Genomic DNA, 22,641 nt, shown 5'->3' with positions numbered 1-22,641 from the left:
AAAACAGCCAGTCTTCCTCAAGGTCGTCCCATTTGCGCACAGGAAGCCTCAACTGGAGAGACACGACCACGTTTGTCATTGCCGATTTCGGAGGGAAACGTCGGGTTGACGCGTCCGCGTGAAAAAGACCAACGTGAGAATTGGCGGGCTGACAATTGGCAAGCAAGCTCTTGTTTCTGGCGCTGGTCAAGCTGAAATAGCTTTTGGTTTCCACGCCTCCATCAAAGAATTGCGCTCGCTGCTTGACAAATGGCGGCGGAAGGCAAGTCGGGGAAACCCAATGGGAGTCGAAACTCCACCTGATTGCCCAACCTCGAATTGGCCTTGTCGAAGCACCCTTTCCCTTTTCCTCCTCTTGGATGTCCTGCGGGTGTCCACCGAGAGGGCCCTCAAGCACTTTGTGGATGTGAACGGGCTAAGGCTTCGCTAAAAAAAAAAAAATCACCAGCCGAAAACAAAAGCGGGTGAGTCGAGCCCGACCGTTAAGTCGCTGCCAAATAAGGCGAGCGCTCCGGACGCCGCCATGCTAACAAGCGGCTGGCGCCTGAAACCAAACAAACGCGCTCTGGGTGTGTTGGCGCGCGACGCTCAAATGGACGCAATGAAAAAAAAAAAGGGAAAATGTAGCAATCCAGGTGGGAATCTATCTTGCTTGTTGTTTTCTTGGACTTTGTTGGCAGCGGATGAGCGAGCGCGGCCCTTTTCTTACCAAGGAATTCAAGGGACGACAAGGAAAAAAAGCTTCTGGGGCCAATAAACTTTTAACGGCTGCCCAACCAGGAAATCAATCAACAACAAATGGTTTGTCTACGAACGAGCAAGTTGGGTCGCCAAGCGCGACGGACGCGCTTTGTATTTTGGGCCAGCAGACAAAAGGCTGGAAAGTCCCCCAAAATTCTTCTCCTTTACCAATAAACTTTTTTGGGTTTGTTTTTCAAAACACGACCACTGTTGTTGGTTCGTCTCCCCAAATAGTTTGGACCAAGCATTTGGCCACTCGCTCCGTTTCCACAACCTTCCAAGTCCACCGGGAGGTTCAAATGCCTACGCTTCTCTTTCGCACTGCAACATCACCTTTTTCACTTGGTTTGGCTATTCCTAGTTCAAAATCTTTTATACTTTCAATCAAGTCCTTTACACGTAGCAAATCTGACATCTTCTAGCTCTAATTCAGCTCTTTCAATGTAGTTTGACACAATATTAATTAGTTGGCCTCGAGTCTTTCCTGTAAGTTGCTCTCTTTTCAGTCCAGATATTTGGATTTCAGCACATAACTCAGACAACTGTTGAAAATTCAGTCCAAATAACTTGCCTTCGATGTCCAACTGTAATTCCTCTAACTAACGCCATTTTCGAGAGGGTACACGCAGTTCAACTGGCCCGATTCACTTCATAGTCTTCCAGTGCCCTCTAGTGGTGGATGTACGCACAGAGATGCAACCAGAGCACATGTAGAAAATAAACCAGTAAACGGCGACGCCACTCTGACTGGCTTGATTGGGGCGAGCTTCTCCCCACGGCGAGTAGACAACACTCGAACGCAAATATCCCAGCGGTGCCTCCAAAACGTTGCGCTCTCCACTGCGGTAAGGGAGATACGGTGTTGTGGGAGCCACAAAAAAAAACACAAGACAAGCGGTGCGATACGGCTTGACTCAACAGTGGTTTACTTCAAATGCCCAGATGTAATGCAAACGTATGCGCACAACAATTTCCTGTCCAACGATCTAAATCGGTCCGACACGACACACTAACCGAAGCAGACGTTCCTTGTTTAAATAAACATTTTCGATATACAGTAAAGTCTCGTTATATCGATATTCAAGGGAGTCCGAAAAATATCGATATAACAGGGACTATCGATATATCCGACCCTGTCTGCATGTAATTTTCTCCGTGCGTGCATAGAAATAGTATCGATATAACCGGGACTATCGATATATCCGATATTGATATAACGAGACTTTACTGTATATCATTTGTAAACCAATAGAACTACGCGAATGTAACCAAACGGGGGTAGAGGGGTGGACAAATGTTATCACATTATGCTGTTATTATGATTCAGTTATGATATTTTTTACTTTGTTGGTATGATAGCATTATTAATATGAAAAGCAAATGAGTGACAGCTGATCATCAGACCAGAGTCACCACAGGGAAAGTCAAAGTTAGCATCCGCTAATTCTGTGCACATAGAAATCAAGCCATATAAATACAAATATTTGATACATGAGTCATTAGTTTTTTGGTACTTAATTTAAGCAAGAAAAAACAAAACAAAACCGAGGAGCCAAAAGAGATCTTTTTAGTGAGCCGAGCCAAAAGAAGCAGCTCTTTGAAAGGAGCCACAATTCTCATCACTGCTGTGCACATATAAATAAAAATATTTGATACAGTGTATTTTTTACACGAGTAATTCGTTTTTCACATTATTTGACGTGATTTTTGGTCGTTAATTCATTTAAGCAACAAAAAAAAGTGAGGAGCCAAAAGAGCCGGATATTTTTAGTAAGCCGACCCAAAAGAACCGGCTCATTGAAAAGAGCCGCAATTCCCATCACGCTTGTTCACAAGCGTTCAGGATCAGGAAAGTTCTCTTTTTTCCCACCGCCACAAAGTAGTCTTGACTCGACGCCGGAGTGACGTCATAGACAAGCGACCGCGAGGGCGCGCTACCGCGTCACGTGTGTCTTTTGGTCAACAAAAAAAAAAGAAAGAAAGTAAGAATCCAGCAGGAGGACGTCGCAACGTCGGCTGATTTGGATCTTTTGCGAAATGAAGAGCAAGTCGCGGCGGAACCAAAACGTTCGCTCGGATTGCGAAGAGCTGCTCGCTCGCTTCCAACAAGCGGACTCTGTTCGCTACGAAGTCTTTTCCCAAATCTGGAGGGACATGAAGTTCGGACACGTCTTTTTGTAAGTTCCGCACCGTCCGGAACGGACGCGCGCGCGCGCGCGAGGCGCGGCTCCGATTGACTCCAATTGACCGAGCGGGTGACGTTTCAGCGGCACGGCGGGTCGCGAGACGCGAGCCTTCAGCCGGGCGGCGTTGGACGCGGCCGCCGTCTACTTCCTGCCGCCGTTCAGCTTCCAGATCCGAGCGGGTGGGCTTTACCTGCTCCACGGCCTCTACCACAGCCAGACGGCCTCGCCGCGCGTCCCGGTGAGCTTCGGCCGCGGGAAATGACGTCAAGCCGGTCTCGGCTCGTCCTCACCGTCGCGGCGGCGGCTCTTTGTTTGCGGGCGGGCGGGCGGCGGCGCTTCCGGCGCAGATCCGCCTGGCGCTGAAGGACTGGGAGGACGTGGCGGCCTTCGAGAAGGACGCCGCGGGAGCTCAGCACCTGGACGCCGTCTTCCTCCTGCGTCAGCTGCTCTTCCGCAAAGCCTTCCACTTCAGCGCCATGCCCGCCTTGGTGAGTGAGCTTCGCCGGAAGGGGGCGCTCGTCCCCTCGCTTTTGCTCTTTGTAGGGACGGGACCGACGTTTTCAAGCGGAATGCGTCGCACCTTTGCTAACTAACACCGCATTAAAGTGCATTTAAATAGCTTTCGAATGATGTCTAGGTTATTGTTCTATGACAAATAATAAGGAAATAATGGCATTTTGGCGCCAATTGAGGGGATTTTCTGCCTCGAATGACACGGTTCAAACAATGACAATCTGTGAGCGAGTTCTTGGTAACGGTTTAAACGGTCATAACTTTGTTAATTTTTGGCAGATCTTAACCAGTAAGGTACCATTGGAAAGCTTTTGAAATTCTAAACAGGAACAGAAAACACAAGAAATGATTCAAAATATACATTGGCAAATATCAACCATCGAATGCAGGCAGATTTTCCTCAGAAATCCAAAATGGCTGTCAGTGAATACTAGGAAAGAATATTGCCAGCTCTAGAAAGATAGACGCTAATGCTTCTTTTTGCTTGAAACTTGGCGATTATAGAGAAAGATATATATTCTATCACTTCTATGAGTTATAAAAATACAACATACTCCCCTTTATAAAGTGTAGTGTTTGCAAAAAGAGCGTCAACTTCAATCCATTTTTCGCCCCGTTTCTGGAAATTTTAAGAACCAGCATGGTGGCAAACGTGAAAGACGTCGTCATAAACTGCATCGCTTGCAAAATCCCACCCAAAAAAAAACCGCGATGACAAAAACGCAACGATACACGACCGCGAGTACAGAGTGCGCTGGCTTCACTGGGCAGAAACGATGGCGGTGGAATATGGCCAACCGTAGCGTGTCTTTGTGCTGTCAGCTGACGTTCAAGAGGCGCGACGAGGAGGCTCCTTCCCGACTCAGCAGGCGCTTTGTGGCCAGGGCGTGCGGCCCCCAGGAGCTGATTGACCAAGACGGCGTGGAGGTGAGGGGCGCCGCCGCCCGCTAGCCCGCCGCCGCTTCTGGCGTGACGGTGCGACGCTCTCCTCCCAGGAGCTGTCCAACGTCCACCAGCTGTACGGCGAGCTCAAGGCGTCCGTCTACTCGGATGCGGAGCGCCGGCGGCTGGGCCTGGACCTGATCCGCCGCCACCTGCCGGCGCGGCTGCGCTCGCACGTGCTGACGTTCCGCGGCTGGCAGAAGAGGAAGCGGCAGGTGGCTCGCTGGGGATCGCTCGCCGCCGTCGCTTGGCGCGTCCTCGCGGGCGAACCGCTTTTTCTTTTTGTTGTCAGGAAGAGAGCGACGAGGGCGGCGACGAGGGCGGCGACGGCGAGGGAGCGTCTGGGCGCCGGGAGGTGGGCTACGCGCCGGACGGCGTCTCTGGGCGCCGCCCCCTTTTCACGTTTGGCCTTTGATGTGGTCCACGTTTGTTCAGAGTTCCGCCAGAGCTCGACTGCTGTCGTCCATCAAGTCCAAAGCGTACGGCCGCGCCGCCGAGGTTTGCCGCCCTCCGTCCTCCATTTTGCGCTCATCCAACCCGAGTCCTCGGCTCGCCGTGGCCAAAGTCGCCAATCCGTTTGGGTCGGGAGCCGTTTTGGGAGCCGTTTCGGGAGCCGTTTTGAGCCGCCGCTTGCCATTCATTGGCCGCGCTGTCTTTGCAGACGTGCAAGTCTCGCCGCCACCGACAGGTCCAAGTGAACGGCGGCGAGCGGTCGGGCCTCGCCCTCTCCAAACCACGCCGCAAGGTTTCGCTCAAAGCCAGGACGGCGGAGAACCTTTGCATCCCGGGTAAGTTGACCCCGACGACCAAATGAGGCGTCTCGAGTCTTTGTCGCCGACGGCGTCGCGTGTGGCTCATTTGCGCCGCCCATCAGATGACGCGAGCGGAGAAGCTGGCGCGTCCACTCTCATCCACCGTCTGAGCGCCTTGGATGAGGACGCCCGCCAAGGTATCGGGGCCCCTCCCCCTCGTCCGCTCGCGCTCGCACTCGCCCTCACGCGGCTTCTCTCTTTTCAGGCCGAAAGGAAGAGAGCGCCGCGGAGTGACGTCGCCGCCCGTCCTGGGCCCGCCCCTCCGCCTTCCCGATCCAATTGGAAGCATTTTTGTGGCGCGCTCGTCGTTTTTGCGGTGCATTAAAAGGCCACGAGTTCGATGGAGCGGACGGACGAAAGGCAACGTGGCGAGCGTTTAAGGCCCCGCCCCCAGGGGGTCGATTGAATATGGAAGTGGCGGGGGGGGGGCTCAAAAAACGTGAAGAAAACGTCACGTGAAGCCACATGACGCATCGTCTCGGATGAAAGACAAATCAAAGTTTGTGTTGACGTCACTTTGAAAACATTCTTATTGGGAGATTTCAGCCCTTTTTATTTGGATTGGTTGTGCCTTTATTGGTCTGGCACTGGAGAAAGTGACGTTTCACAGCAGCAAAGTGATGAAAGGAATCAAAGTAGACCTAGAAAATAGAGGAGCTGCAGGAAAGGCAGCCACTCTGGCGGCGCCGTCTTGAAGTCAAAACGACAACAAGAAACAACGAAATGACAAAGCTTTCCCTTAATTGTTTCTATTGATAACTGTATTGATTGTATTCTATTTGTGATTGTATTTTATTTATGATTCTCTATGCTTGTCTGTGACTGTAAAGTGGCCTTGAAAGGCGCTTCAAATAAAATGTATTATTATTATTGTTATTATAAATAATGTGACACAACTCAAAAGACAGACAAAGTGATCAAAGGAAAGGAAAGAAAGAAGTAGAAAAACAAAATACAGGAGCTGCTGAAAAGGCGGCACCGTTTTAAAGTCAAAAGAACAAAGAATATGACGACACAAAGACAGAGTCATTCTTAAGCACTCTCTGTACCCTCTTTGTGACATGAAGCGGTTCTATAGATGAAAGAGGAGAGGATCAAAGCGTCCTTTTCACCAGTGGACATCACGGTGGAGTGCGCGTCGACTACGAGCTAAATGTTGAAAGCAAACACGCCGCTGTAGCGTCCATTGAGAGAACGTGTGCCCACGAGGAACGTGATTGGCTGCCCGCGTGTAGCGCTAGCTAGCTTACTTTGCCGTTTGTATTTAAAAACAAAAAAAACTTGGCATCCTCTGTCGCCAAAATTGGTGGGGGGAGGCGGGCAGGATGCCGCCTGCCCACCTCCCCCGATGAGGCCAAGTTGCCACAAAAGTGTCTGGAGCCACTTCCTGTTGGCACCTCCTCCGCCGTCTGATTGGTCCTTATTGGCCAGGAAAAGGCCGTCGGCGCCCTCCTGTTTGTTTGCCGCTCGCTCATTTCAAGTTGTCCGTCCCGTCTGACAAAGTGAGGTGCCGGCCACGCCCCCGCCGACCACGCCCCCTTCCTCACAGTCGCGGAAGGAGCCGGCAAATGTTGGCGGGAGGAGACGCAAAACTCGCCAGGACGTCGCCGCCGCCTCGCTCGTGAACGCCAAGAAGAAGAAGAAGAGGAAGGAGGGCAGACATGAGCGCGGCGCCCAATTCCGGCACGTCTGCCGATTTCACAAGTGGGTGGAGCCTGAGCGTCGCGCGGCCTTCCGATTGCTCCGTCGCTGCTGACCTTTTGACCTTTGCCGCTGCCAAATCTCCACGCTATTTTTTCTTTGTTTGCTGCTTTCCGAGCGGGAAGTGTTTGCGCGGGTGAGGTCTGATCAGCGCTTCCTGTGGCGAGCAGTCACGGCGGAGGCGGTGGGCTTCCTGTCGGCGGTGGGTGTGTTCATCGGCGCCCTGGCGCTGCTCTTCCTCTTCATCAACAAGATGCTGTGCTTCTCCGGGGTGGGCGGAGCCTCGTGCCTGGAGCGGGGCCGCCGCCAACGCCGCTCGCCAAAGACGCGGCGGGGCCTCGGTGAGACGCCGCCGCCGCCGCCTTCCTTTTAGGTCTGGCCGCAAAGTGCCTGTAAGGGATGGAAAAACGTCCGCAAAAGAAACCGCTCTCAAGCTGCTTGGCTTGACGCGGCGAAGCGGGCGCGGTCTCGCCCGCTTCGCCTGGGGCCGCCCGACTTTGTTCCCAAAAGTCAAGGGAGCAAACACGCCCGTCCGGTCGCACCTCAAACAAGACGGCGGCGCCGTCAACGCCTGAGCGGCTCGGATTTCAGCCGCGCGAACAAACAAGACGCCGGCGTTTGGCGACTTTGCCGTTGGAAAAGGCCTCCGGATTTGCGCAACGGGCGGATCGGTCGCCTTCTGGATCCTCCGACAAATGAGCGGTCGCGGCTGCTCCGTGATCATTTTTGTCAAGCGTTTGTCATGCGTCCAGTCAGGAGCGGCGAAGAGGAGGCCGACCGATCGTCCTCGGACAGCGACAACCAGCTGATGAAGCACTTTGAGATCTCGGTGTCACGGGCGCAAAGTTTGCGTGGCGATCGGCCGCCCGACGACGACGGACGCCGCCGTGACCAGCTCGTCGCCGAGCAGCTCGTCGCCAACGCTCGCCCGTCCCGCCGTGAAGGTAACCGACACTGTGCTTCCATTGGAAACTGCGGTTCTTAATTCCTGAATGTGATTTCACACCACCGTAGAACTACAAACAAGTATGAAAACATCGCTCTTATTTACACAGAAACATTTGGACTTTACATCAATGAAATAATGCAATAAAATGGTACAAACCACTTTTGCCAGAAGGCACAATCAAGGGGATCGTAAACAGGTGCGAGAGGAAGGGAGGGGCCGTCTCCAAGGAGCAGCGGGGAGGGGCGCGCTCTGGCCGGCGACGATGGTGTGACAGTGCCCCCCCCCAACGGACGACTCTTGGCGGCCCACCTGGTTTGGAGGGGTGAGGGAGCTGGTTTCCACTGGCTTGAGGAGGGATCCGCATCGTGGGTGGCAGCCGGAGCCTCAGCGAGACCGGGCTGAGGATGGCCTCGATGGGGAAGGGACCTTTGAAGCGTGGGCCCAGTTTGGCCGAAGTCCCGGCCAGCCGGAGGTCCCTCGTGGACAGCCACACCTCCTGCCCTACCTGGTAGCTGGGTGCCTGTCGGCGACGACCGTCCGCGACTAGCTGGTTCCGGGACGCCGTGCGCGACAGAGCGGCCCTGGTCTCCTTCCATCCTCGGTGGTGTTCAATGGACGGGACCTCCACCTGGCCATCCTGGGTGGGGAACAGAGGTGGCTGATAGCCACAGGCGGACATGAACGGGGACCGTCCTGTGGCTGTGGAGACCAGGGAGTTGTGGGCGTACTCCACCCAAGGTAAGTGGAGGGCCCACGACGCAGGACTGTGGAGGCACACGTACCGGAGGGCCGCCTCCAGGTCCTGGTTCTTCTTCTCCGTCTGGCCGTTGGTCTGGGGATGGTATCCAGACGACAGGCTCGCCGACGCCCCTAGGGACCGACAGAAACGTTTCCATACCTTGGACACGAACTGCGGTCCCCGATCCGACACGATGTCCGTCTGACTCCCGTGGAGACGGACGACGTGGTTAACCAGGAGTTGAGCCGTCTCGATGGCTGACGGCAACCTGGTTAATGGGACGAAGTGGGCCGACTTCGAGAAGCGGTCCACCACGGTGAGGACAACCGCCTTGCCACGGGAGGGGGGGAGGCCTGTAACGAAGTCGACGGAGATGTGCGACCAGGGTCGGGAGGGTACCGGTAGTGGCTGAAGGAGTCCTGCCGGGGGTCGGTGGGAGGACTTCCCACGAGCGCAGGCCGGGCGCGCCTTCACGAACTCCATGACGTCCCTCCTGTACTCTGGCCACCAGAACCGCTGGGCGATGAGCTGGATCATCCTGTTGACCCCCGGGTGACAGGCTACCTTGGAGGTGTCCCCAGAGTAGCACCTCAGTGCGTAGAGGGGGGGGGCGAACAGGCGAAATACCGGGCAGCCCCTGGGGATGGGGTTACTCCCCTGGGCTTGCTGGACTTTCCTCTCAACCTCCCACCGCAGGGCGCCCAGGATGTGTTGGGCCGGCAGGATGTTGGCAATGATTTCCTCCCTTTCTGCCGGCTCGTGGATGCGGGATAGGGCGTCAGGCTTAGTGTTCTGCGACCCTGGGCAGTAGGTGAGAGAAAAGTTAAACCGTGTGAGGAAGAGTGACCATCGGGCCTGCCGAGAGTTGAGTCTCTTGGCCGACCGGATGGCAGCAAGGTTCTTATGGTCGGTGTAAACGGTGAAGGGGCGTTTGGCCCCCTCAAGCCAGTGTCTCCACTCTTGCAGCGCCAGGACGACCGCTAACAGTTCCCGGTTGCCTACGTCGTAGTTGGCTTCTGCGGGGCTGAGCCGGCGGGAGAAGAAGGCGCATGGGCGAGGCTTCTGGTCAGTAGGGGAGCGCTGGGACAGGACGGCTCCCACTGCGGACTCGGATGCGTGAACCTCAACCGTGAACGCGAGGTCCGGGTCGGGATGACGAAGGACTGGGGGATTGGAAAAGGCTTGGCGGAGGCGGCTGAATGGCCCCTCCGCGTCGGGTGTCCACCTGAAGGGGACCTTGGTGGACATGAGGTTAGTAAGGGGGAGTGCCTTCTGACTATAACCGCGAATAAAGCGGCGGTAGAAATTGGCAAACCCCAGAAACCGCTGGAGCTGCTTGCGCGTCTTCGGGGTGGGCCACTCTACCACCGCTTTGGTCTTGGCGGGGTCAGCCCTGAGCTGCCCCTGCTCCACGACGAACCCCAGAAAAGACAGAGAGCGGACATGGAATTCGCACTTCTCTGCCTTCACGTAGAGCCGGTTTTGCAGGAGCCGCGCCAGGACCCGTCGGATGTGCTGCCGGTGCTCTTCTGTAGATTTGGAAAAATTAAGAATGTCATCCAAATAAACAAACACAAAGACGTTGAGGAAGTCCCTGAGCACATTGTTGATAAGGTTTTGGAATACGGTGGGCGCGTAAGTGCTCAGGGCTTCTCGTTCCGGTTGTAAGATGTGGTATAGTCTGGAGTCCGATAACGGAGCGCCTGGCTGCAGTTCGATAGCACAGTCATACGGATGGTGGGGCGGCAGGGATTGCGCACTGTCCTTGCTGAACACCTCCCGCAAGTCGTGGTAGCACTGCGGCACGCCCTTGAGGTAGATAACCTCGGGCGGGACTTCTACTGAGCGCATTTGACAAAGATTCCAGCGCATGTCACTAGTTTTGACTTTTTAAGACTCACGCTGAATATTCAGGAAGTCTTGTTTTTGAGTTGTTGATGATGCCCGAAGTGACGTCACGGAGGGAACGCCCCTGACCGAGAAGGCCACACACAATGCATTTTGGGTACTTTTTTCCCTCTGAAAATACTGTGTTGATGGCCAAATTAGAATGAAAACTACATAAATAACGCAATGGTGAATCGTTGTGTGTGGCAGCCAATTGCGGTAACACGCATAAAGAAGGTGTGAGTTGACACAAATTCCCAGCAGACAAAGGAGCCATTTGCAACGAACCAGAGCAGTTGAGCACCAGCGGAGGCGAACGAGGAAGCTAACCAGCGTTAGCGATTCGACGCTTGGATAGCGGACGTTTGATGCGTGTTTACTCATTTAGTCAGTCACACTGGATGCTAACTAACTGTGAGCTCACCTGGTGAATGAGAGCAATGGCCATATTAGTGGAGCAAACCCATCGGACAAACATCCACTTTCCACCGTGTCGTTTGTTACTCTGGAGCGCTGTCGGAGCTTTCTCTCTCGTCTCATGTTCGTGTTCTTGCGGTCTCCTTTGTGTGTGTGCGTAAAACCCACTCCTCTATCTTCTACCACGGATTTTAACCAATCACGGGCAGCTTTACGACTCTGATAAATAAGCAGCTTCATATACTGGACGAAACGCAGCTTGTGCGCCATCTTGTGCATTTTCTGGGCGCTACATTGGAGTCCAGATGGCTCGAATTGATACGGAAGGAACAAACATGTATGCTTTCCTCTTCAGAACTATTTGAATCATATTCATAACTGGATGAGTAACAATAAAGCATCTTCTCCCAATCTGAAGCCATTGTTTTGATTCTGGAGCAAGGCAGTTTGTGAAGGAGTTTCCTGATGTGATGTCACCAACAAGGGGGCGGGACTTTCTGATTCTCCCCAGTTTCGAGCTCATTTTGTGGCAGTTTTGGGACACTTGAAGCCATTTTTATTCATTTGACTCAAAATATCAGCCTGCGTGTTTTGGCTATTTTAGATGCTATCTAACGTTTTTCTGATGTCAGTTTGGAAACAAAAAAGCGGTGTGGCTCACCGGTCGCCATTTTGGACCCCCAAAAAATCTCATTCCAGACGATTTCCCGCCACCGGTCGCCGAGGCAACCGGTCAACGCAACCTCCGGATTGAGTCGCCGCCGGAACCCTCGGCGCCGGAGCTGCCTTGGCAAGAGAGTCCCGCCCCCTGGGCCGACATCCCGCCAATCACGGACGCCGCCTCCGAGGACGCGGAGGCGGGGCCGGGCGCCGAGGGCTCCCCCGCCCGGACGCCCCAGGTACTGCGGCCCGCCGGGATTTGTCGACTCGGCGGTTTGAAGGCTGCCGTTATTTGCGGGTCCCCCAGGAGCCCCGCCCCCTCGCCGCCGCGACCCGGCCGCCCGTCTCCAAGTGCTGCGACCTGACGGTGGCGCTGGAGTACCGGGCGGAGGCGGAGAAGCTCCTGGTCACGGTGGCGTCGGCGCGAGATCTTCCGGACCGGCGGCGCAGCGGCGCCGAGGCCTGGCAGGTCCGCCTGGTCCTCCTGCCGGCCAAGAAGCAGAAGCACCGGACGGCGGCGCGGCGCCCGGAGCCCTCCTCGGCGGCGCTGACCTTCGGCCAGACCTTCGCCCTGACGCGGGTGGAGGCCTCGCGGCTGGCGGCCTCGGCGCTGCGCTTCCGCATGTACGCCCTGGGGGGGCGGCTGACCCGGCGCCGGCTGATGGGCGAGAAGGTGCTGCCCCTGGCCGGCCTGGACCGCGGCGGCGCGAGCGTCCGGGTCCTTCTGGCGCTGGTGCCCGGCGGCGACGTCAAGGTGGGTGGGAGCGTCTCGGCCGGCGCTCGGGTCCTGACCTTTGCCCTCGCCAGAACCTGGAGGAGGACGCCGGCCTGGACGGCGACAGCGTGACCTCCGCCGGCGCCCCCGAGCTCCTGCTGGGCCTGTCCTACAGTGCCGCCACCGGCAGGATGGCGGTGGAGGTGGTCAAGGGCAGCCGCTTCGCCAACATGGCCGCCGGCAAAGCTCCGGGTACTCGCCACCCTCTCCCCCCTGCTGGGATAATAATCATCATCATCATCGTCATCATCATAATCATAAGCCATTTCATTTCTAAGCGCCTTTCATGGTCACTTGACAGTCGCAGGATAAGTTTTTCTATGGGTGAGCAGCGGCAGCCACGCGGATAGAAAGCTAGCTAGCTAATAGATACCTAGCTATCAAACTAGCTAGAAATGGCATTTACTGAACTTAAAAACACAATTTACTAATTCTTAGCTAGCTAGCTAGATCGCTACAGAGCTAATATTTCAAAAACTGATCTTGACTGTAAAGTGACCTTGAGAGGTTTGAAAGTCACTTATAAATGAAATGGATTATTAATATTACTAGCTAGCTCGCTGGCTATCTATTAGTCATCTAGTTGGCTATCTATTGGCTATATGGCTGGCTAGCTAATTGAGTCAGGAAACATATTGGTTATCTAGCTAGCTATTGGCTATTAGCTATCTATTAGCTGGCTAGCTAGCTTTCTATCTTTTGGAGTTATTCGGGGTTGAGTGAACGATGGCGCGTGTGGCTGCCGCTGCTCACCCGCAGAAAAAGGTCTCCTGTGACTGTGAGTTTTGAAAGGGGCTTCTAAATCAAGTGTATGCCTGATGATGATGTGATCCGGTCCCCCTTTTGTCGCCGGCGCTTCAGACACGCTGGCCCGCCTGACGCTGCTGAACTCGGTGGGGCGCGAGATCTCGCGCTGCAAGACGTCGCCGCGGCGAGGCCAAGCCAACCCGGTGTACAAGGAGACCTTCGCCTTCCAGGTGGCCCTCTTCCAGCTGGCCGACGTCACCCTCATGGCCTCCGTCTACGCCCGCCGCGGCCTGCGGCGCAAGCGGATGCTGGGCTGGCTGGCCCTGGGCCAGAACAGCAGCGGCGAGGAGGAGCGCCTCCACTGGGCGGACATGAAGGAGGCGCGGGGGGCTCAGGTCTGCCGCTGGCACGTCCTGCTGGACGCCTGAGAGGCGCAAAGGCCCCGCCACTGCCACCGCCACGGACGCCGACAAAAGCCCAAAGAGCAAATGGCCATTTTCCTTGCCAAGCGTGGCAAGGAAACGTGAAAGTGGCGCCATCTTATAATCTATTATTATAAGATTATAGTATTACTATTATTAGATGGCTATAGTATATTCTATCTAACTCTTAGCTAGCTAGCTTTCTATCAATTTGGCTTACTTCCGGGTTGAGTGAACGCTGGCGCGTGCGGCTGCCGCTGCTCACCCACAGAAAAACGTATCCTGGGACTGGATAGAGACCTTGAGAGTTTTGAAAAGCGCGTATAAATGAAATGTACGTATTATTATTGGATTTGCCTTTATTAGTCAGTCTCACAGTGGGGAAATTTACATTTCACAGCAGCAAAGTGATGAAGTTTATTTTCGCCCCCGTATAAAAGTTGTAGTACGTCATACATTTATTTGAAAATAAACGTATAAATTGACAGGCACGCGATGATGCGTGTGAACGGCGCTTGCTCAGCGCGAAGAATCGTCATTCGCAACTTGAGCGTCGTTCTTAAACGCTTTCAAAGCACAACCGCAACAAACCTCCATTTTGAAGTTCCGTTGGAGGGCGGGATTCCGCCCGAGCGCCAATGACACTCAAAAAGAAGAAGAAGAAGAAGAAGAAGAAGAAGGGCTCCTGCCCGACGCGGAAGTAAACAATCTGCGGCTGACGTGGAAGCGTCCGAGAGTACAACTCGTCGTCGCTTCGTCTTCGAATTGGGCCACTCGCCATTCGACGTCGTCGAAGCCGAGCCGAGCGGAGCATATCGAGCGGCGGTCGCTCCCGTGCCGTTTTTTTTCCGCCAGCCACAAAATGGCGGACGCCAGCCGCCCCTTCGCCGGCCTGGCGTCGGTCTCCGTCCCGGAGGACACGCCCGTGGAGGGCGACATCTCGCTACCGGTGCGCGCCGCGTCGACGGACGGCGACGACGACGAGGCGTCGACGCTGGACGAGCCGGTGAAGGAGACCATCCTGAGGGACCTGCGCGCCGTGGCCAAGAAATTCGTGCACGTCCTCTACCCCAAGCGCAGCTCGGAGCTGCTGCGGGACTGGGACCTGTGGGGCCCGCTCCTGCTCTGCGTCACCTTGGCGCTGCTGCTGCAGGGGGGCGCGGCGCCCCGCTCCGGCGACCAGGGGGGGCCGCAGTTCGCCGAGGTAGGTCGGCCCGAAAAAAATCCGCCGTGTGGTCCACACGACTGACGTGTCCTTCGCGAACGAGCCGGATCTCTGAAGTGAACGAATTGAGCCAACTCCTAACAAGGAGCCAGAATGAGAGCCGACTCCCCCCAGTCTTCGGTTAAAGCTGCACGTGATTGGTCAAGATCCATGGTAGGGGGTGGTTAGGGATGACAGGTGGACAAATGTAATCACATTATGCTGTTATTATTATTCAATGATTATCATTTTACTCGTTGGCATGATAACATTATTATGAAAAGCAAACAAGTGACAGCTGATCATCAGACCACAGTCACCGTCTTTTTTTTTTACATGAGTAATTCGTTTTTCACACAATTTGACATGATTTTTGGTAGTTCATTAATTTAAGCAACAATAAAAAAGAGCCATTTAGGAGCCAAAAGAGCCATGTCTTTTTAGTGAGCCGAGCCAAAAGAAGCGGCTCTCTGAGAAGAGCCGGAGTTCCTATGTAAATAAAAATATTTGATATAATGTCTTTTTTTACATGAGTAATTCCTTTTTCACACAATTTGACATGATTTTTGGTCGTTAATTAATTTAAGCAACAAAAAACAAACTGAGGAGCCATTTGAGCCGAGCCGAAAGAAGCGGCTCTCCGAAAAGAGCCGGAATTCTCCTCACTCGTCCGCAGCGAAGTGAGCGTCGCCTACTCGTGTCGTGGTACAAGAGGCGGTGCGTTAACGCCCGCCCCCCTGTTGTCGTGGGCAGGTCTTCATCATCGTGTGGTTCGGCTCCATCGTCATCACGCTGAACTCCAAGCTCCTGGGCGGCACCATCTCCTTCTTCCAGAGTGTGTGCGTGCTGGGCTACTGCATCCTGCCGCTGACGGCGGCCATGGTGGTGTGCCGCCTGGTCCTGCTGGGCGCCCCGGGCGCCGCGGGCTTCGCCGCGCGCCTGGCGGCGGTGGCGGCCTCCTTCTGCTGGTCCACTTTCGCCTCGTCCGCCTTCCTGGCCGGCAGCCAGCCGGCCAACCGCAAGGGCCTGGCCGTCTACCCCGTCTTCCTCTTCTACTTTGTCATCGGCTGGATGATCGTCACCTTCTCGCCGGCGGCGTAGAGGAAGGGGACAAAAATGGTGAGCGGCTCTGGGACTTCTCCGCCGCGTGGCCCTTGGCTCCGACTTTAGGGCCACCGTCAAACAAGCGCTCGGGGCAACACGCCCGTGGGGGTGTCAAAGAGACTTTGACACCCACCCCAAGCTCGTCATGAAAACTGGAGTGTGTATGTTCCGGAAAGCACTTCAAACGGCAGGTAAACACAATTATTAAATGTATTCTTAGGATGATTATGATTATTATTATGGGCTTTAGCGGAGCGTGTTAGTGGAAATCCGTGCAGGGATGTCAACGGTGTCAATTTGGCTTGTTTTCTTCCAACAAAGCATATAAAAAATCTTGTGTGCATTTTTGCCTCAAAGAAAAGCTGACGCTGACTTTTTCGAGCTGATGCGAGTGTTTGAAGATATATTTTTTGCCCAAGTGATCAAAAGCAGCCAGCAAGCTGAATGTGGAGCCGTAAAAAACCAGAGACGGTCGTTGTGAATCATGTCGTTGTGAATCATGTCGGCAAATAGCCACTTTTCAAATGAGTAATGATGTGTCGTTCACAAACGAGTCGGATCTTAGACTCTGAAGTGAACCAAGAGAGCCGGCTCCTAACAAGGAGCCGGAAATGGGAGTCAACTTTTTTTCCCCCTCTATTCCCCGCCCCCAGTATTCGGTTAAAGCCACATGTGATTGGTCACACGCAGTAGTGAGGAGAAGGGGTTAGTTAGAGAAACAGAAGCACACCGTGAAACAGAAAGGGCTTTCTGATTCTGAAAAGACTTTGTCAAAGAATCATAGCAGAATGATATCTGATAAAGAACTTGCTGCAGTCCAAGAACGGGTAAAAAAAGAGCCTCAGCTGTTTGTCTAACAACTGACTGCTGGACATCCCCAACCACCACATCCTACATGTCACTTACATGCCACTTTATTGAACATTTCAAAGTGGGGACGTGTCTGCTGGATTGTTTTGAATTGAACGAAAGACACGTTTCGGAGAATTTAGCGGAGGAGCCGGGGAGCGACTGCAGGACGCATGCACTGTTTTGGAGCCATTTGAGAAGGTCACTGGAGAGCAGTGGAGACGGGTACATGCTGCTATTAGTACAGTAAAGTCTCGTTATATCGATATTCAAGGGAGTCCGAAAAAATATCGATATAACCGGGACTATCGATATATCCGACCCTGTTTGCATGTAATTTTCTCCGTGCGTGCATAGAAATAGTATCGATATAACCGGGACTATCGATATATCCCATATCGATATAACCAGACTTTACTGTATTTAATTATCAATTTTACTGGTTGGTATGATGGCATTATTAATATGAAAGGCAAATGAGTGACAGCTGATCATCAGACCAATCGCCACAGGGAAAGTCAAAGTTAGCATCCACTAGCTCTGTGCACATAGAAATCAAGTTAATTAATTTAAGCAACAAAAAAAAAAAACTTATGAACCATTTGGGAGCCAAAAGAGCCGTATCTTTTTAGTGAGCCGAGCCAAAAGAAGCGGCTCTCTGAGAAGAGCCGGAGTTCCTATGTAAATAAAAATATTTGATATAATGTCTTTTTTTACATGAATACTTTGTATTTCACATAATTTTACATGATTTTTGGTCGTTAATCTAAGCAACAACAAAAAAAAAACTGGGGAGCCAAAAGAGCCGTATCTTTTTAGTGAGCCGAGCCAAAAGAAGCGGCTCTCTGAAAAGAGCCGCAATTCCCATCACTCGCACGCAAAATGTCGACGACGAAATGGAACCAGTCCCAAGCCGGAAAGCCAAACCGAAGCAAACGACGAGCGCGTAATACAACCGCCTGCCGCCGGGGGCGCCGACGCGCTCACTCATTAATGTTTTTGCCACGAACGAAGAAGAAAGGGGCGCCCAACGATTGGCCGGCCCCCGACCCCGGAAGTGACGCCGGTCATCTTTGCTACCGCAGATTGGAGACAAAAGCCGTCGTGCCTTCGCTTCCCGACGCCGAACGAAGGCGGAAAGAAAATCGGCAAGGCGACTCGGGCGTCCGGCCGGCCAGCCGGCGAATGTCCCCGCTCGACGGCCCGCCGCCCGCCAGCAGCAGCAGCAGCCGCAGCGGCCGCAGCCGCTCTCCCGACGCCATGTCGGCGCTGCTGCCGCCGCTGCCCCCGGAGCTGTGGGTGTCGGTGCTGAGCTTCTTGGGCCCCGCCGACCTGCGGGCGGTGCGCTGCTCGTGCCGGGCGCTGCGCCTGCTGGCCGACCACCCGTACCTGTGGCGGGGCCGGGCGGTGGCGCTGTCCGACCTGCGCCGCTACACCTTCGGCTTCTGGGACACGCTGCGCCGGCGCCACCTGACCCGGGTGGCGGTGCGCCACCTGCGCCGCAAGGACTGGCGGCGCCTGGTCAAGTTCCTGCCGTCGCTGAGCGCCGTGGCCTTCGTGGGCGGCGGCGGCGGCGCCGGCCGCGTCTACAAGCAAAAGTACCTGGACCACCTGCTGCGCTTCCCCGACGTGCGGGAGCTGGCGGTGCGCGACGCCGCCTGGTGCGAGCCCGTGCTGGGGCCGGGCCTGGCCGCCCACCTGGGCGCCCGCCTCACCCGCCTCAGCGTGTGCAACGTCAGCCTGGGCCCGGCCGCCGACTTCGTGGGCGCCTTGGCCGCCCTGGGAAACCTGCGCTCGCTGCTCTACCACCCGCGGGCCAAGGGCTGCCCGGGGCGGGTGCGCCCGGTGCCCCGAGACGACTTCCACCGCCTGCTGACCGCCTTGGCCAAGCTCAAGCACCTCTCGTGGGGCGTGTGGGGCGAGCCGCCGGAGCCCCTGGCCGACGACTACTTCAGCCCCACCGACGCCAGGCGGCCGAGTAGGTGGACGACGTCTTCCGCTCGCTCAAGTCCAATCGCAATTCATCACACACTTTCTCATCGCATATTCAAGTGCATTTGAAGTACAGAGAAGGTCGGAAGGAATTGAATTGTGTCTTTGTAGATGTGGAGAAAGCGTACGACAGGGTGACAGAGAAGAGCTGTGGCATTGCGTGAGGAAGTCTGGAGTGACCGAAAAGTATGTCAGAGCGGTGCAAGACATGTATCGTGACTGTAAGACAGTTGTGAGGTGCGCTGTCGGTGTGACTGAGGAATTCAAGGTGGAGGTGGGACTCCACCAGGGGTCAGCTCTGAGCCCCTTCTTGTTTGCTATGGTGATGGACAGGCTGACAGACGATGTGAGACAAGAATCTCCTTGGACCATGATGTTTGCAGATGATATTGTGATCTGTAGCGAGAACAGGGAACAGGTGGCGGAAAAACTAGAGCTGTGGAGATATGCCCTGGAAAGGAGAGGAATGAAGATCAGTCGCAGCAAGACGGAATAGATGTGTGTGAATGAGAGGGATCCAAGTGCAAGAGTGATGCTACAGGGAGAAGAGATAAAGAAGATGGAGGATTTGAAGGACTTGGCTGGAGTAAGCTGGAGGTAGCAGAGCTGAAGCTGTTGAGGTTTTCTTTGGGAGTGACCAGGTTGGATAGGATCAGGAACATTAGAGGCTTTGGAGAGAAAGTCAGTACATTAGAGGGATCAAGTGTTTCTCATATTCGAGGCTTTGGTTTTACATTAGAGGGACACTTCATATTTGAAAGTCAGACTGAGATGGTTTGGACACGTCCAAAGGAGAGAGAGCGACTACATCGGGAGAAGGATGCTGAGTCTTGAAGTGCCAGGCAGGAGACCCAGAGGAGGTTTATGGATGTGGTCAAGGAGGACATGAAGGTCGCTGGTGTGCGAGAAGAGGATGCAAAAAAACGGCTTAGATGGAGGACATTGATTCGCTGTGGCCACCCCTGAGGGGAAAAGAAGAAGAAGATATTAAAGTGCATTTAAATAGCTTTCAAATGACATCTAGATGATTGTTAAAAATATCCGCCTGCTTGTTTTGGGTATTTTAGATGCGATCCAACGTTTTTCTGATGTCAATTAGCAAACAAAAAAAATGGTGTCGCTTGTCCTTTAAATGAACGACCAAAAATCGTGTCAAATGATGTGAGAAACGATTTACTCATGTAAAGTACACAATATCAAATCTTTGTATCGATATGGCTTGATTTATTTCTATGTGCACAGACAGAGTTAGTGGATGCTAACTTTGACTTTCCCTGCGGTTCCTCTGCTCTGATGATGTAGCATGCGGTGGCTCGGGGTGTCCGGCAGTCAGTGTGAGACAACCAGCCGTGGCTTTTTTTTGGCCCCTTCGGATATCCACCAATCACGTGCGGCTTTAACCGAAGACGGGCCGGGGAATAGAGGACCAAAAATATTGAGAGAGCCGGCTCTCGGTTCACTTCAGAGATCCGGCTCTAAGAACCGTCTCGTTCGCAAACGACACATCGCCAGTTGGCAATGACCCCCCGTTGAACTCATTGGATGGCAAAATGGCGACATTCAAGCATTTCGTCTTGAGGATGTGCGCTCGTCTGACAATAATAATGATGATGATGATGATGATGATGATGGGATGCCCGCTGCGTTCAGGCTCTCAGTACAGTGGTCCGGCCCTGAGCAGTTTGGAGCTGGTGGACTACCCCGAGACGGTCCTGCCCTACGACGCGCTGAGGAGTCTGACGTCGCTGCGCTCGCTCACCGTGCACTACCGCTACATCCACGACGGGCTGGACTGCCGCTTGGGGTCCTGGCTGGCGCCGCTGGTGCGCCTGGAGACCCTCAGCATCGTGGGTGAGTCCGTCCGTCCGTCCGTGCGTGCGTGCGTGCGTCCCCCCAAAAAGGCGGCGCGACTGTTACGACATCCTCTGGGCAGGCGGCAACTCCCTGGCGCTGTACACCAATAGCATCCCGGCTAGCGTCACGCGGCTAACGCTGCGCGTGGCCATCACGCTGAAGGATTTGGACTCCATCGCGCCCCGATTGGCCACCCTGGAGCACCTGGACATTGAGCAGAACCGCTCCAGCGGCAGCCTTTGCCGACGCATCCCCATGTTGTTCCCTCAACTGCGGACGCTGCGCATCCGGTGAGTGCGGACGGACGGACGGACGGACGGGCCGCCGCCGGAGCTGACGTTGGGTCCTTCCCGCCCCGCGCGCAGGTTCTTCCGCCGCGAGCCCGAGAAGGACCTCCTGAGCCTGCAGCGCCTTCCCCACCTGGAGCGTCTGGAGCTGCTGGTGGAGCGCCACTTCATCTTGAGGGACTACCTGAACAGCGACTCGTGGCCCAGCCCCTGCGTCAAGGAGCTCATCGAGCAGCTGGTGCGGCTGTCGGCCAACCGCATCGCCGTGGTGACCGCCATGCGCCGCCGCAACCCGCTCCGAGAGTGCAACTGCGTCTGGGAGGGCGACTGAGCGCCGGCGCCGTTTCGCCGCAACAACTGGCATCCCGCTCGGACGGCCAAAGAAAGGCGAGCTGGCGCCAAAGGTGACTTGGTTGGCAACACGTGTTGGGGTTGGACGCGACGCCGGGCGGATCGGGCCACGTCGAGCCGACGGGAACGCGCCAGCGAGTACGAGCCGTCGATGGTGGACCATTCAGGACCACGACAGGTCGCTGGAGGACAGAAAAGACCACCCCCAAAACGGGACCGCAAACGTTTGACGAGCAGCAGGTGAGCAAAAGACAGACAATGGATGGATGGATGAAAGAAGAAGGCGGGGCTTACTTACTGACTTAAGAGTCAGAGGTCTCGTGCTAACGTGGGAACTGCTCAAAACAGCTATCTCGCCAGCTAGCTATTTGGCTATCTAGCTGGCTATCTATTTGCTCTTGCTAGCTATCTATTAGCTAGCTGGCTATCTCTTAGCTATCAGCTAGCTTTCTTTCTATTTCAGTTATTCCGGGTTGAGTAACGCTGGCGCGTGTGGCTGCCGCTGCTCACCCACAGAAACTTATCCTTTGACTGTAAAGTGACCTTGAGAGTTTTGAAAGGCGCTTACAAATGAAATGGATTTTTTTTTTAATGTATTATTATCATGATCATTTGCTATCTATTAGATATCCGGCTGGCTAGCTCGCTATGTATTCACTATCTCGCTGGCTGGCTATCCATTGGCTAGGTATCTGTTGGCAATCAATTGGCGAGCTCGCTAGCTTTCTATCTGTTTGAGTTACTTCCGGGTTGAGTGAACGCTGGCGCGTGTGGCTGCCGCTGCTCGCCCGCAGAAAAACTTATCCTGTGACTGTAAAGTGTCCTTGAGAGTTTTGAAAGGCGCTTAGAAATGAAATGGATTATTATTATTATTTTTTAATGTATTATTATCATGATATTATTATCAAACAAACGAATCCTGATCTGCTGAAAAGCGCACCGAGCGGCGTAGGTGTCAACGTCAGCCGAATTTCCCACCGAGTCCGGGCCAGGTCCGAGCCAGGTGCGGGCCAGGTCCGGGCTGCCTTGGTGTCGCCGCCACGGTGTAAGCGGACAAAAGTGGGTGGCGCAACTCCTCAAACAAGCTGTCTGAACTGCCGCTTGAAATGAATTTGGAACAAAACAGCCCCGAGAAACAACTTTGACACAGTGGGGGGAAAAAAAAAGCATCCCTGATAAGGACCGAAAGAAAATGTTGCTGTGAATGTTTTTCTGGTCCTCATGATTGGTCAAAACTATCGAAATAAAAGTCTACTTGCTGGATCCGTACGCAAGGTTACTGCTAGCTAGCTTGCACACGGCTCATTAGCTTGCACGCTTGCTTTCTGCTGCCTCTCGCGCAAATATATTGATGCTAACGTTAGCACGGGGCTTGTCATCGTGCCATTGACATTCAACTGTTTCATCGATGCTATTGTTTTATTGCAAATTAGAATCTGTTCTCTCCAATCAACTTGATTGTTTTTCTTTACTTATTCAAAAGTGGGCGTGTACCTGTTTCGACATTAA

General features: G+C 54.2%; 4 protein-coding genes across 4 annotated transcripts; all 4 read left to right on the top strand.

Moving 5' to 3' along the window:
* The first annotated feature begins 1,094 nt into the window (after positions 1 to 1,094).
* snapc1b (small nuclear RNA activating complex, polypeptide 1b) lies at positions 1,095 to 5,538 on the top strand. The gene is made up of 10 exons (XM_089004728.1): positions 1,095 to 2,918; positions 3,009 to 3,165; positions 3,275 to 3,415; positions 4,263 to 4,367; positions 4,436 to 4,597; positions 4,675 to 4,737; positions 4,818 to 4,880; positions 5,044 to 5,170; positions 5,257 to 5,331; positions 5,400 to 5,538. The coding sequence occupies exons 1-10, from the start codon at positions 2,779 to 2,781 to the stop codon at positions 5,426 to 5,428; spliced, it is 1,062 nt and encodes a 353-aa protein (XP_088860854.1). The 5' UTR covers positions 1,095 to 2,778; the 3' UTR covers positions 5,429 to 5,538.
* A 1,034-nt stretch (positions 5,539 to 6,572) lies between these two features.
* On the top strand, positions 6,573 to 13,982 carry syt16 (synaptotagmin XVI). The gene is made up of 7 exons (XM_089004730.1): positions 6,573 to 6,898; positions 7,066 to 7,236; positions 7,648 to 7,839; positions 11,587 to 11,786; positions 11,855 to 12,301; positions 12,355 to 12,514; positions 13,184 to 13,982. Exons 1-7 carry the CDS (start codon positions 6,856 to 6,858, stop codon positions 13,495 to 13,497), a joined length of 1,527 nt encoding a protein of 508 aa, XP_088860856.1. The 5' UTR covers positions 6,573 to 6,855; the 3' UTR covers positions 13,498 to 13,982.
* A 192-nt stretch (positions 13,983 to 14,174) lies between these two features.
* On the top strand, positions 14,175 to 16,160 carry yipf6 (Yip1 domain family, member 6). Its single transcript, XM_089004729.1, has 2 exons — positions 14,175 to 14,695; positions 15,449 to 16,160. Exons 1-2 carry the CDS (start codon positions 14,354 to 14,356, stop codon positions 15,794 to 15,796), a joined length of 690 nt encoding a protein of 229 aa, XP_088860855.1. The 5' UTR covers positions 14,175 to 14,353; the 3' UTR covers positions 15,797 to 16,160.
* A 1,589-nt stretch (positions 16,161 to 17,749) lies between these two features.
* Positions 17,750 to 22,417, top strand: LOC148894129 (uncharacterized). Its single transcript, XM_089005278.1, has 4 exons — positions 17,750 to 18,626; positions 20,291 to 20,491; positions 20,574 to 20,784; positions 20,860 to 22,417. The coding sequence occupies exons 1-4, from the start codon at positions 17,834 to 17,836 to the stop codon at positions 21,110 to 21,112; spliced, it is 1,458 nt and encodes a 485-aa protein (XP_088861404.1). The 5' UTR covers positions 17,750 to 17,833; the 3' UTR covers positions 21,113 to 22,417.
* The last annotated feature ends 224 nt before the right edge of the window (positions 22,418 to 22,641 follow it).

The sequence above is a fragment of the Hippocampus bargibanti genome, linkage group LG09 (genome assembly GCF_051943395.1).
Source record: "Hippocampus bargibanti isolate YZ-2025 linkage group LG09, ASM5194339v1, whole genome shotgun sequence".
NCBI classification, from domain to species: Eukaryota; Metazoa; Chordata; class Actinopteri; order Syngnathiformes; family Syngnathidae; genus Hippocampus; species Hippocampus bargibanti.
The sequence above is the reverse complement of the archived record's forward strand: the minus strand, read 5'-3'. Positions and strand labels throughout refer to the sequence as shown.